The following is a 14,923-nucleotide window of genomic DNA, read 5'->3' as shown; positions in this document are numbered from 1 at the left end:
GCGTGTCCCCCGGCCCCGGGTTCCGGCCCATCTGTCTGCCGCTTCAGGTGCTCCCGCAGTCCCGCTTGCCCCCTCCTCCCCTGCTAGCTCCGCCCCGGCCTGCGTTCACTGGTTCCTCAAATTCGCCTGCAGCCCAGCGGGGGCGCCGGTCGGGCAGACCGGCGAAGGTGCCGCCACCCACGAAACCCCCGAGTACCGGAGGAGGGGTTCCCCTGGGGTTCGTGCCACGGCGTGGGAAGAGGGCAGGCGGCCACCAGCCCCGGGCGGAGCTCCGGAACTCCAACGAGAGATGAAACTTGTGAGCCCGCAGGCGGGTCTCTCGTCGGAAAGATACTTAATTGCCAGAAATACAAATTTATTTTTCTACATCCTGCCATGAACTGTGAGTTTAGATGACGCCTTTGTGGGTACGCGCTAGCTATATCCTTCCTGCCACCAATATATGACTGTTTCCAGTAACCAATTCTTGACTTATGTTCAGTAATTAGTAATTCCAATTATGTGTTTCCTCCACCCTTATGTATGAATGATTTATAAAGCTTATGGGACTGAGAATGAGAGAATTGTGATAGGAGCAGTATATTTTGCAAATATCTATCTCTAAATTGTGACAGTATCTCTCTACAGTGCCACTCAGCCATGGCCTAGCTCCTTCAACGATGACCGGAGCCGCTGGGGGGCTGTAAGGGCATCATCCTCATCAGCTGCAGCTTCCTCCACCATCCACTTCCGCGCTGCTGTCAACGCCGCTACTTCCATCAGGAAAGGTCGAGGCAAGTCCTACTTTCTCACTCCCCTGTTCTTTAGCATAAAACCGTGGCGTGCGTACCTGATATCCATACTGGTTTTACTGCCATTTCTTATGATTTATGAATTGTAAGTTGCAATGTCTGCTTATTAGTCCAGATCCTTGCAAATGCTCCAATAACTTATTATCACTTATACTTTAATGCAGAACATTTTACTCGAGTAGCTCCCAGTGGTATGATAGAGACACACACTGAGAGAAGAGCTGGATGGTCTTCAGGTCAGGTTTTGTTGTATCACTTAAAATCACAGTGATTATATTTGTGTACACTTGCCAAGCAAATCTGATAATGGGTTGCGTATGAACCTTCAGAATCCATTAGTGCCCAAGAGCTTCACAAAGTAGCAGCCTCTGTCCTGCTGGTCCTTCAGATCCTCACGTGGGCATATAATACTCTATCATGCTGATTTCTTTCAGTTTATTAATGATTTAAGCTTGTCGAAGTTTGTCATCTTAGCTATACCCATTCATTGGTTCATGAAGTATTTCTGTGATTTATTGCAAAATCTTAGATGTTCTGTTCTGCAACTCATTAAGCACACTGTAAGAGATGATGCAAGCTTCCTAGAAAATGTTAGTGGACAAACACACTGTTTTAGCAGTTGGCCGTTAGGTGGAGGGGTGAGGTTCACCAGCTGTCCAGGGTCTACCAGCGATGGCTGTTAGGTGGAGGCGTGAGGTCTGAGGCGGTTACTTGGCATGCGGCATCGAACTCTAAACAAGTTCAAGGATGCTGGCTTACCATGCCACTGGCCAAAGTGTTCTATGAAACTCAAGCATTTGTGGGTAGGTCCACATGGATGCCACACAGAAGAACAACTGCCGCATGAGCGCCATGTTGGGCCAAATCCACCTTTGATTGGGCTTAGGGTTTAAAATGTCAGGTTTCGATAGTTCGTTGAGATCGATGTTCGTACTGTTGCATCACATTAGTGCAAATCATACATTACTGATGCTTGCCATGATTCCAAAAGGGGTGATTTTTAGCACAAAATGTCATGCCCCTGTCCCAGTGAAATAGCAAGCCAACCATACAAAAGATGAAAATCCCCTACACAAAACCCTTCTATGGTATCCCAACTCATATCTCAACTATTTCCCACCTCACACAAACACCTAACAAGTTCAAGTGGCTGTAATTGAAAGGATCGAGATAGACCTAGAGGTTGCTGTGTAGTGTAGAACACACAATATTATTATGCCATATTTTGCAGTACCAAGCATGCCAAGATGGATAGGTCACTACCATTTTGATGAAAACAGCAAGAAGGAAAGATTCATTCATTTTGCTCAATCAAAATGGATCAATCGTTACCTGAACCATAGAATTGAAACGATGTGCACTGCTTGAGAGCTTTGGTTGAAGTGCTAAATTAGCAACAGAAAGATCTAGCTAATGGGCGAATACCATTTGGGGGATAAGTGAGTGTCCGGTTATCAGCTGCAGCAAGTGCAGCAGTACTCTCTTCGATTCTCCTCAAGTTAGCATCTAATGCTTGCTCAAGACTGGGCTTGAACTGCTTCAGGAGGACAGCAGAAACAGATAGACCACGAGCTTCCAGCAAGGAACAATGGCCAATTGATATTTGAACACATTTTGCAGCTGCTCTCAAGCCTCCAGCGGCTGCACAAGAAGACAACACATGCCTCTTTACCAGGAGTGCAAAGGACAAGACCTGCTGGGTAGCCCATGTAACCAGCTCAGATGCATAACATGACTCATCACCAAAAACTTCCACAGAATCACTGAGTACCTGAGCTACAACTGAAAAAACTTGATGAGCAAGTGTAGCAGTGTATGCCCCATCATATGAAGTGCTTGACAGATGTATAGTTTGCAAATTACATTGAAGCCTTTGATTATGTGCACCGAGTAACGGACTGTGAGCTCGAGGGCCATCACCAAGCCTTTTTAGAGCAGAAGCGGCAGCACGGAGCTCAATGCCACGAGTAGAAGACTGACAAGCAGCTTCAGCAAGCTGGTCTGCCAGCTTTTGACGATTATCAGAGACGGCACTTCTCAAAGCCGAAATTTTAGCTGTAGTTAGAGTTTGTGCCCGGTCTGCAGCAACTCGCTCCGCTTCATCTAGTGCATCTAGCGCTTCATCCACTCTTCTCTCAGCTAGCAAAACATCAAGCATGTCTGGGAAATCTGCAGACCATTTCTGTATTTCTGAAGGCTCCTGGCCTTCAACATTGGATATGCCCTCTTCTGTAGAACCTTCAGTGCCCGAAGTCAGGGAATCTATCTGAACTCCTTCAGATAGACCGTGGATTAAAGCTGCCTGTGTATTGAGTAAATTACTAATTGACAACCCCCAAGGATTTCTTCGTGTCGCATTGGAAGCTTGAGATGGGGTTGAGTCGAGGTTTTTTTCTCCGGTAACCGACCTTAATTGGTTCATGAAGTATTTCTGCGAATTTGTTACAAAAGCTTAGATGCTCTGTTCTGCAACACACTGTAGAAGATGATACAAGCTTCCTAGAAAATGTTAGTGGACAAACACAATGTTTTAGCAGTTGAAATAGTTTCGTAATGTAGTTTTTGGTGCAGGTCTACACAACGAAGTCGACATTAGCTGAAGACGAGTATCGTGATGGGCAAAGATGATTTTCTTGGTGGTCATATGGAAGTGATCTATTATGAGGCTGCATTGCTTGCCCAAAGAGAGCACATGGTGCAGGTAGGACATGTAAATCAGATATCCCTTGTCATCCCAGCACTCCGAGCTAATTATTTACTAATTTCAACGCGCAGTAGAGGCACACACGATATATTGCAGTAAGCCACTCTGTTGAACTGAGAGCATCTCTAATAGCAGCCCTATTTTAGATCACCAAAAGTGGTTGGAGTACAAAATTTGGGCACCAAAACTTGCTTTTTTTTGGGCACGAAAAAGTGGCGTGTCCAACAGCAGCCATATAATAAGGCACAACTGCTCCAACAGCTGCCTTAAAATAGTGCAGCCGCACGCATCACAACTTGTTGTCCATATTTTCTTTTTTGAGGATGTGTCGCCCACATTTTACATACGGCATAACAAAATGTATGAACTAGTTGGCATTGCCTAAAAAGGAAGGATGAATAACCATCAGTTCACTCTGAAAATGTAATAATTCAACGTTCATTTGCCTTTTCTGGTATTACTATTTGTAGAATTCAAGTTTGAATGGTGGACTGACAAATTGACTAATAAAGCCTAATAGAGATTCACATTCCTAGAACTGTAACATTTGGTATGTATCGATACCAGTGAGTGAGCATGTAGTTTGTGACATGGACTATGTAGCTTTACGGAAGTGGGATAAAATCTTGTTTATAGTTGAGAGAAACTTGAGAAGCTAGGGTGGACCTACCTTGAGTCCTGCAGAGAAGACCCTGGGGGGACAGCGTCGAATCCTACAGAGCATCCAAACTGCTGGTGTACAAATTCAGAATGGTACGAGAGTCAGACATCCTCGGTTAGATGGGTATGTCTTTCCATGTCTCAGTTTGTTGGCGTCAATGAAACTAAAAAAGCACTGTATGTCGAGAGTGGGTGACTTAGAACTGTTGATATGAAAATCAATTCCATTCATTAACTGACCATTATGTTGAACTGAAAACAGGGGCTGCTGGAACGACTGAATCGCGGCAACCCTAGAAATCAGTAACTGCTGTTACCACTTGCGTTCAGATTTCAGAGAAAATCCAGGGAGATAAACTTGAGCATACATATTAGCATAGATGGGGGCGATTTTCGGCTTGCCTGCTGCTGCTGCTGATGCTGCCGGGCTACCCAAACTGTCCGGACGGACGAGCGTCTGGTCACAAAAATATGACCCAGCTGGCTTCCCAAACCGGTCGCTCATGTTTGGGCTGACCGGCACCCTACAACTACAAACACAGCCCAAATCTGGGGCAGGTATGTGTAGGACCCCGTGGACTATCGGGCAAATCCTATTTGGCGCTTATGCGCCGGTTCGCCAACTGGGCCTGCAGGCGCTTGTAATTGGGCCAGCCCGTTTTCCCTCTTTTTTGTTGAAACCCAAAGCAAAAAATGTTAGTGCGGCGGCAGGGTTCGAATTCAAGAGCTCTTTGTGGAGACCGCAGGGCACTAATCACTAGGACACAAACTCACTAACCACTTGCGTTCAGATTTCAGAGAAAATCCAGGGAGATAAACTTGAGCATACATATTAGCATTGATGGGAGCGATTTTCGGCTTGCCTTCTGCTGCTGCTGCTGCTGCTGCCGGGCTCCCCAAACTGTCCGGACGGACGGACGAGCGTCTGGTCACAAAAATATGACCCAGCTGGCTTCCCAAACCGGTCGCTCATGTTTGGGCTGACCGGCACCCTACAACTACAAACACAGCCCAAATCTGGGGCAGGTATGTGTAGGACCCCGTGGACTATCGGGCAAATCCTATTTGGCGCTTATGCGCCGGTTCGCCAACTGGGCCTGCAGGCGCTTGTAATTGGGACGGCCCGTTTTCCCTCTTTTTTGTTGAAACCCAAAGCAAAAAATGTTAGTGCGGCGGCAGGGTTCGAACTCAAGAGCTCTTCGTGGAGACCGCAGGGCACTAACCAATAGGACACAAACTCACTAACCACTTGCGTTCAGATTTCAGAGAAAATCCAGGGAGATAAACTTGAGCATACATATTAGCATAGATGGGAGTGATTTTCGCCTTGCCTTCTGCTGCTGCTGCCGGGCTCCCCAAACTGTCCGGACGGACGAGCGTCTGGTCACAAAAATATGACCCAGCTGGCTTCCCAAACCGGTTGCTCATGTTTGGGCTGACCGGCACCCTACAACTACAAACACAACCCAAATCTGGGGCGGGTATGTGTAGGACCCCGTGGACTATCGGGCAAATCCTATTTGGCGCTTATGCGCCGGTTCGCCAACTGGCGCCTGCAGGCGCTTGTAATTGGGCCGGCCCGTTTTCCCTCTTTTTTGTTGAAACCCAAAGCAAAAAATGTTAGTGCGGCGGCAGGGTTCGAACTCAAGAGCTCTTCGTGGAGACCGCAGGGCACTAACCACTAGGACACAAACTCACTAACCACTTGCGTTCAGATTTCAGAGAAAATCCAGGGAGATAAACTTGAGCATACATATTAGCATAGATGGGGGCGATTTTCGGCTTGCCTTCTGCTGCTGCTGCTGCTGCCGAGCTCCCCAAACTGTCTGGACGGACGAGCGTCTGGTCACAAAAATATGACCCAGCTGGCTTCCCAAACCGGTCGCTCATGTTTGGGCTGACCGGCACCCTACAACTACAAACACAGCCCAAATCTGGGGCGGGTATGTGTAGGACCCCATGGACTATCGGGCAAATCCTATTTGGCGCTTATGCGCCGGTTCGCCAACTGGCGCCTGCAGGCGCTTGTAATTGGGCCAGCCCGTTTTCCCTCTTTTTTGTTGAAACCCAAAGCAAAAAGTGTTAGTGCGGCGGCAGGGTTCGAATTCAAGAGCTCTTCGTGGAGACCGCAGGGCACTAATCACTAGGACACAAACTCACTAACCACTTGCGTTCAGATTTCAGAGAAAATCCAGGGAGATAAACTTGAGCATACATATTAGCATAGATGGGAGCGATTTTCGGCTTGCCTTCTGCTGCTGCTGCCGGGCTCCCCAAACTGTCCGGACGGACGAGCGTCTGGTCACAAAAATATGACCCAGCTGGCTTCCCAAACCGGTCGCTCATGTTTGGGCTGACCGGCACCCTACAACTACAAACACAGCCCAAATCTGGGGCAGGTATGTGTAGGACCCCGTGGACTATCGGGCAAATCCTATTTGGCGCTTATGCGCCGGTTCGCCAACTGGGCCTGCAGGCGCTTGTAATTGGGCCGGCCGTTTTCCCTCTTTTTTGTTGAAACCCAAAGCAAAAAATGTTAGTGCGGCGGCAGGGTTCGAACTCAAGAGCTCTTCATGGAGACCGCAGGGCACTAACCACTAGGACACAAACTCACTAACCACTTGCGTTCAGATTTCAGAGAAAATCCAGGGAGATAAACTTGAGCATACATATTAGCATAGATGGGGGTGATTTTCGGCTTGCCTTCTGCTGCTGCTGCTGCTGCCGGGCTCCCCAAACTATCCGGACGGACGAGCGTCTGGTCACAAAAATATGACCCAGCTGGCTTCCCAAACCGGTCGCTCATGTTTGGGCTGACCGGCACCCTACAACTACAAACACAGCCCAAATCTGGGGCGGGTATGTGTAGGACCCCGTGGACTATCGGGCAAATCCTATTTGGCGCTTATGCGCCGGTTTGCCAACTGGCGCCTGCAGGCGCTTGTAATTGGGCCAGCCCGTTTTCCCTCTTTTTTGTTGAAACCCAAAGCAAAAAATGTTAGTGCGGCGGCAGGGTTCGAACTCAAGAGCTCTTCGTGGAGACCGTAGGGCACTAACCACTAGGACACAAACTCACTTTTGTACAAATACATGTTACCTTCTTTTATTCTTTCCCTGGTCGCGGTTCTTATTCCTTTTTCCTTTTTTTTCTTCAATGCCCGAACTGGGTTCAAATTCGTGAATCTATGTTCACAACTTTTTTTTCAAATATCATGAACTTTCATCAAATTCAATGATTACTTTCGAAAATTTATGAGTTTCAAAAAAAACGTTGAACATTTAACTCAATGAACTTTTTTCCAAATTCGATGAACTTTTTTCAAAATCGATGAAATTTTTCAAAATTGATGAACTTCTTTTTCAAATTTGATGAACTTTTCTAAGAATCGATGAACTTTTTTTTGAATTTGATGAACTATTTTCAAATTCGATGAACTTTTTTCCAAGTTTGATGAACTTTTTTCAATACCAATGAACTTTTTTTAATTCGATGAACTTTTTTTTAAATTTGATGAACTTTTTTCAAACTTGACGAACTATTTTCCAAGCCCACGTTTTTTTCAATTTTTTGTGCTTTTTTCAAATTCATAAACTATTTTTGAATTTGTGAATTGTTTTTTCACATTCATGAACTGTTTTTCGAAATTGGGCACCAGCAGCCCTAAGTGCTTCACCGCTACAGTACCTTGAGACGCTACAGTACCTCTTCTGTGCCTCTCGTCGCTACAGTACCTCGTGACCCGGCAGAGCGGCTCGAACGAGCGAGCGAGCGATGCAGAGCGCCAACAGGCCGGCCCAACTGACAAGCGCGTGGGCGCCAGGGAGCTTCCCTGGCGCCTGAAGCGCTGACTAGGGACTCCCGGACTATCGAGCTCCGACCACACACCGTTGGGTGGCGGATCTGACGGCTAGGACCTCGTGGTCGTGGACTGGGAGTTCATGCTGCGGGAGGCGAAGCCGGATGACATGGAAGAGCTCGCCCTCCGCATCGCATTGGTCGCGGTTGGACCAGGGCGACAGCGTAAGCTCTGGTTCCATGCCGTCCCCCATCGCCCGACGAAGCTGTGCAGGCAATGCCATAGATTCGGTTGCTCTGTGCCCCTCCAGGTACGCCGCCCCCGCGCCCTCCTCCGCGTGTTGTACCAACTCCGAAGGGCATCCCTGGCCATCGCCGGGTCATCATGCCTGCGCCGGCGCCGACAAGGACATGGACGCCCAAATTAGAGGTGCAAGTCGCATGTAACGAGCGGCGGCAGGCGAGTGAAATGTCGGCAACAGAGGAGACATTGGGCGCATGATTTGGAGGACCAGATCCTCGCGACGGTCCTTCGGCTCTCCCTCACAACGGCAGAGACGGACGCGCGGTGGCTCCGCCACAAAAACGCCAAAGCGTTCCGGCTAAGGGGCTCGTCTGGCCATGGCGTAGGACAGCACTATTCGAAGAACGATCGGCAACATCTCCTTCGACGAGGACCGAGACCTCACAGACGGCTCCAGCTTCGACAACGACGCACCTCCGGCCGTCGACGCCTACACGAAGAGGTACAATCGCACCGTCAACCACAAGGGGAAGTGGACGACTAGGAGATGGCGGTTTCCTCCGCCCTTCTTCGTCTCTTCGTTTTATCTGGGTTTTTTTAATGTTTAGTTAGTATTGTCCGGCGATGAACACTTGTTCTGTTGGTTGTCCTACCTATGACTGGTACTGTGTGATTGATGCCCAAATTATGTACGTTTGTTGCTAAATGTGTTGATCTACGAACTTTTATGTTTTACTCTCTCTGTTGTTAAATATAAGTCTTTGTAGAAATGGAGGGAGTACATTGCATGAGTTGCATGGATATACATGAGACGTTTACAGAGACAACAAAAATGAGGGTCATGATTCGTGGATGTTCGAAGTGGCAAATGAAGAGTGACCGGTCATGGTTCACGGACGTTTGAAGGGCCGGATTAGCTAGCGGCTGTAGATGCCCTTGGAGTTTTGCTATTTTCTTCAGCATGGCACATACTAGGATGCACGCAGCGCATAGGATTCTTCTGCCGTCCGTCCCGGTGTGATTTGATAAACAAAGGCAGGTGGGGCGCGGGGTCTGTATCATACTCTATCATGGTGGGAGCAGCACCGAAAGGGACCAAAACTCGTGGGCCGTGTCGGGCACGGGTGCGACTTTTCCGGCCGTCCGGCCAGATCTGGCCTCGGTACCGGGCATTTAATACCAAAGTTAATGAATTCCGGGCGGAACGATCAGGCAGGCGCGAGCCAGCTGCGCAAACAAGTTGTTTCCTACTCCGTGCTGATAACAGACGCCACACAAAAGCCGCTAGAGATCACGCCAGATGTGCACGCAAGCCGCGAGGCTCTCCTATCCTTTCTCCGTTTCCTCCTCTGCCCATGGCTCTACCAAACCTCGCCGCCGGGCACCCCCGTCGGCGGCGCCTGCCCGCCGCCGGGCCGACCAGGCCACCCGACGCATGCCTGCGCTGGATCGGACGTGTGACGTCGCCGTCGTCCAGGCACGGCACACCGCCGGACGTGTCGATGTAATCCTGGGCCGTCGCCGGATCGAAAGTCGCGGTCGGCGAAGCGCTCCGCGGGTGTCGACGTATGGCTGGGCCGCTGGATCGATCTATCCGGTGTCGTCGATCTTGGCCATCACTGAAGCACGACGTCGGATCCAACTCGTGGTTGACAAGTGATCGCCGTGCATCATCGGTTTGCTGTGAGGAAGCCAAATTTTCGTACCAGGTAAATTCCTCATTTTTTCTTTTGCGATTGTTTTCATTAAGGCCATGAATCAGTTTACCCTCTTTAGTCGTCGTATAATCCTCATGTTGAAAACCTCGTCGGTTATGGGAGGGATCGAAGTGGATCAGCCATGGCAAGTGGCGGTAGTCCAAATCTTCCATGAGACCTCCGGCAAAGATGGGATTAATTAACCTTCACGTTGGCAAGGAACACGGCTGTACACAGATCCATGCACAATCTCCCGGTCTCAAAACATAAAAAAAAAAGGTATAACCAGAAAATCTTTATTTATTTATTTATTATCAAGGCCTCGAATATTCTGCACAAGAAAGTACTGAATTTTGGTAGTAATTCCTCTAGTCATTGCTGTGCTGTACGTGATAATACTCCAAAGTACCTTGGTCGTATTGGGATGCCACGGTGCAGGTTTGTTCAGTGGCGAAAGAGTAGAGTATAGGATAACGAAAGGAGAGTCTGCCCACAGTCATCAATGATCGTGCCAGAACGAAACGGCCATGCCAAAGGTTTTACCTGGGCAATCCATATCTATTGAGTTTCTAGTTGCCGGCTCTGTGTCCAAGTGCAGCGGTGTTTGCAAACATATCATGGTTTGAGTTAACTTGCACAACGGAATCTGTACAACCATTTTGTCACCCAAGACGTATGATGTTCAACCTTGTATAGATAACACAAGGCAAAATGATGAGTGCACAAACAGATTGTAAGCTGCACCAACAACACAAATATGCAGAGCAAGCAGTTAATTCTTATGTCATCACGCAGACAAAAGTAAGGCCCAAATGAGATTTTGCGAGCAGTACACAGTGCTGGCCACCTTAATTTTCCACAAAAAGAATGCAGTAATGGAATGAAACATACATTCTTAAGGTCTGTCAAACAAGATAATAAAATTTTAGTTAGTTCATCAGTGCATCCAACTTCATTAGGTATTAATATTAGATCACTATGGTAACTAGAAAAAAAATTATGCGCAAAACGGTATGAATGGGGGTGTCTTGTGTCTGAAGAAGCAAAGTCCATTATGGGCTTCCCCCAGACAATTAAACGGTTATCTTCACTACATGCAAGCAGTCACATATGTTAACTTTTCTGAAATACATGAAAACAGAGGCATCATAAAGAAAATACCTTCACCTTGAAGAAAACATATTTAGCAAATTACTCCCATCTTCTGCAAATCAAATTAACCACGTAGATCAGCTAAGCCACTATGACAACATCACAGTAACTTAATTAACATGAAAGAAGATAAGAAATAACAAAAGAAGAGGTTATATTAACACTCTAAAATAGTGCAATGCCAAGAAATTCTATCGTGTGAAAATATGTACTACTCTCTCCGTTCGATAATATAAGAGTGTTTTTGACAGTAAAAAACGCTTTTATATTATGGGCGGAGGGAGTAATTTTTACCCACCGGAGATAAGTGATGAGAATTGGGATGGTTTTGATGTATTTATCCTGCAGGTTAGGATAATATATTCCTTGAGAAAACGATTTAAGATGATATTTCGATTGATTGTTGTTCTACATGAATAACTGCAGTTAAGAGTTAAATACTGTTGGAAATTTTAATTAATGGATTCGATGATTAATTACTAGACAACACAGCCAGCGAGTTACATGAAGCTCTAGATATTCCTTTTTTTGTCCTTCAAAAAGGAGCTAAAGGCTACGGAGGAACATTACACCTGCAGACTAACCATCCTTTAGTGCAAAAAAAAAGGTGATTCACATGGTTCAGAACTATTTTTATGTTCTCAGTACCATAGGGGATATAGCTAAACAAAAGGAAGGAAGTACAACTTTCAAGCAAGTAATCACTAGTTGCATATATTAGATTCACTTAAGTGAACATGTTTACAAGATTGTACAGATCGGATCACATGGACAACTCTTCAGCTTTCCATACATGACTCGTACCAAGATCCAAAAGTTGCAAAACAAAAAAATTGCGGTAAACACCCTAGATACCTAGAGCTTGAGCCAAACCCAGATTTCATTTTTTGAGGTTTTTTTTCATCTTTCTCTGTGTTTAATTTGCTTTGAGAATAGCATTCATATATTTTAATTTATGCACTTTATGACGTTTGATTCAAATGCCCTCTAACCAATCTAAATAACCAAGAACCAAGTACAGCCACGTTATTTGCCCAAACCAAGATAGAGATGGAAAGAACCAAGTGGCAGCCATGGAAAAGATCTCGCTTAGTCGAGTCAAACAACCATAAACCGATCTCGAAGGCCGTCCAAGAATCAATGGGGCACTGTCAATTTGTTTCAGGTTTTCCATCTTTTCTTAACTACAAGAGTTGATCCACTTATGTTGGAAGCTTTGGATTAGCTTTTCCTCTTTGCTTAGGTGTTAATTCCATCATGGAGGTTTGATGTTTTTTTTTTCTTTGCGAGCTAGAAAATCCTTCTACCAACACTTAGAAGCCGAGTACTTAGCAGCCCAAATTCTTGGGCCAGGGATTTTTGGACCGTTAGTTAATGGCTGACTATGTGTAAATCGAGCGATTGTCGAAACGTAGCACACACAATGTTCCGCTTTTGGGAACCTTCTAGAAGGTTTTTGAACCTTTTTTTTTGTTTTTTTTATGATTTTTTATTTTTATTTTTCCGTGTTATTTTTTTGTCTTTATTTTTTCATAAATTCATAATTCGCAAAAAGTTCAATTCTTCAAAAATTGTTCGGAATTTCAATTTTTTCCGTGTTTCAAAAAATTGTAGAAATTTTTAATATTGTCCACTTAAAAAAATTGTTCAATAATAAAAATATTGGAATTTCATTTTTTTTCACGCTTTTAAAGAAAATTTGGAATGTCAAACTTTTTCACTTTTTTCATAAAATGTTAAAAATTTCAAAGATTCATGATTTTTTTTGTTCAAGGCTTGAATATTTTGCACAAGAAACTACTGATTTTTTGTCAATAAAGTGTCATGAAGATGAAAAACAAGTATATATAGCCAGATGCTAAAAACTGGGCTCTATGTGTTGTAAAGAGTGTCCCGCAAGCCGGAGACAAACGTGGAAGCTTTGCCGGCGTTCAGACCGCTGCCACACCTGCGTCTGACCGCCCTGGCACATCTAAACCCCCCACTTGTATCTCCTGCGCTTTCCATCTAACGCGCCGCTTGCCGTGCCGCATTCATGCCGGCCCAGACATTGATGACCACGATTTGATCGGATGGGAGGGCTGCACAGATGGACGCGATCTCTCACTACCGGCATTGAAGCGGCGCACCGGCTGAGTCCTTGTCGCATCTAAATGGCCACAGACTACCCGTCTTCCTCCATTAAAACCCAGCATGTGGCGAGAAACCTACTCCGGCCACAAGTCCGTTCACGAGCCGCCCGTCATTAAACACAACGTCATTTGGCTCCAGTCGTCCCCTGCTATTTAAACGATGCCAGATGCCTCACAAATATTGCACCACACTCCGCTCCCATCTCATCCCTGCACACCATTTTCTCCACAAGCTCCATGGCATCCGGTGAGTAGGAAGCTTAGTTCTCCCGCATAAAAGCTGGTTGGGTGGCTCGTCGAGCCCGCCGGATACGAGCCAAGCAACTCTCTGATTCACCTCCGCTAACGGTCCGCGGCTGCAGGGCAGCTCGTGGAGGCAGAAGCTCCAAGCCGGCGCGTCATTCAACAACTCGCGCTCCAAGCCAGCTTGTTGAGAAGTGGTGTGTTGCTCCAGGCTGACACACGGTGGACCACGGCGGAATAGGCATCGCGGCTGCCATGGACGACGTCGTGTAGCACCGCTCGGGGGGCTCACGACAGTCTGACGAGTGGGTTGACGGACATGGGGCAGCGAGCCGCCCTTTGCGCTGAAGCATATACCTCCAGGGCCCACGGCAGTCCGACGAGCGGCTTGCCGGACATGGGAAAGCGAGCCGCCCTTTGCGCTGAAGTATATACCTTCGGGGTTCACGACAGTCCAACGAGCGGGCTGCCGGACATGAAGAAGACAAAGGGATCTGTCGCAGCCGGCCGTAGACTAGTGTAGTGTATTCGTGTCATGGGAATGTAGCTTCGTGCGGCCGGACATGCACATAATTTTACCTATTTTAGTTAAAAATATGTCCAGAATATAATGAATTTCGTCTAGTTATATGAAATCCGTTGCGTTTGATTGAATTTCATCCGATTTGTTGAAAAAGTGTATGAAATGTATACGGGCAGTGTTGGATGGGGGTCTCCTGCATCTGTGTCAGATGACTGGTCCCCCATTTTCGCGGACGGATGAGGGAGGAAATTTGCTGGTTCGCTTTGGAGATGCCCTTAGGAACTACTCCTCCCTTCGACTTTTGTATACAAGATCACATCATATTTTTATGTCTAATTTTGAACATTAGTTGTAAGCTATATGGCACAAAAAACATACCATCGGATGCAAGAATTTTCCAATGATGTATTTTCTGTCCAGAATTATTTATCATTTAAATGAATGTATCTAGATGTATTTTAGTTCTAGATACATTCATTTTCTTTCATTTTGATGACAAGTAATTCTGGATGGAGGGAGTAACTCATACTTTCTAGATGAAAATTACAAGTTATAATTTAACACCAAAACGAAGTGACCTTGCTTTGTGCTGTGCCTGCGTGTTTGGTTCAGACCATCGGAGCCAATCCCCCCGCAGCCTAAACAACTTCCTTTAGAATATCCTAGACGAACTCGCCCCTCGCTCTCTCCCCCCGAACGCCGAGGACCCGAAACCCTAGACGAACCCCGAACTCCGGCCGCCTCCTCCACCCTGTCCGCAGTCTCCGGTAGCTAATCCCCGCGCCGTTCATCTCCGTCGACCTGGTGTTTCTTTGGATTGTTGTGGCAGTGTCCCTAACCAAACGATTTGTCCCCGATCTCCTGCTTGTAGGTCCACCTTTCGACGAGGGAGCGGCGAGATGGTTCGCCGTCGTCCGGCCGGCGTCGGCCGCAAGCGGCGGCCAAGGAGACACGCATTCCCGGTAAGCTTACCTCTTGCTC

At 46.7% G+C, this 14,923-nt stretch overlaps 1 protein-coding gene, 1 long non-coding RNA gene and 1 pseudogene across 8 annotated transcripts in view; 2 read left to right on the top strand and 1 right to left on the bottom strand.

Annotated features, from left to right (window-relative positions):
- The first annotated feature begins 10 nt into the window (after nt 1-10).
- Nucleotides 11-4,262, top strand: LOC119288107. Of its 2 annotated transcripts, XR_005141099.1 has the most exons (4): nt 11-407; nt 628-767; nt 956-1,027; nt 3,363-4,262. It is a non-coding gene; the product is annotated as an uncharacterized LOC119288107 (long non-coding RNA). The 2 variants fall into 2 exon arrangements; XR_005141098.1 differs by having other exon boundaries at nt 11-767.
- LOC119288106 lies at nt 960-3,305 on the bottom strand (annotated as a pseudogene).
- A 5,171-nt stretch (nt 4,263-9,433) lies between the features above and the next one.
- LOC119288104 overlaps nt 9,434-14,923 on the top strand; it is an 8,099-nt gene continuing 2,609 nt past the window's right edge. Inside the window, exons 1-3 of one of the 6 annotated variants that reach the window (XM_037567725.1) lie at nt 9,435-9,904; nt 10,025-10,171; nt 14,814-14,904. In XM_037567725.1, the coding sequence (XP_037423622.1) occupies nt 10,134-10,171; nt 14,814-14,904 (129 nt within the window). In that variant the 5' untranslated portion in view covers nt 9,435-9,904; nt 10,025-10,133. Of the gene's footprint in view, nt 10,172-12,804; nt 14,710-14,811; nt 14,905-14,923 lie in introns of those variants that run through there. The other 5 variants (XM_037567724.1, XM_037567728.1, XM_037567726.1 and 2 more) reach the window with 5 other exon arrangements.

The sequence above is a fragment of the Triticum dicoccoides genome, chromosome 4A (genome assembly GCF_002162155.2).
Source record: "Triticum dicoccoides isolate Atlit2015 ecotype Zavitan chromosome 4A, WEW_v2.0, whole genome shotgun sequence".
Classification (NCBI taxonomy): domain Eukaryota; kingdom Viridiplantae; phylum Streptophyta; class Magnoliopsida; order Poales; family Poaceae; genus Triticum; species Triticum dicoccoides.
Note: the sequence above shows the minus strand (reverse complement) of the source record. Positions and strands in the feature narration are given on the sequence as shown.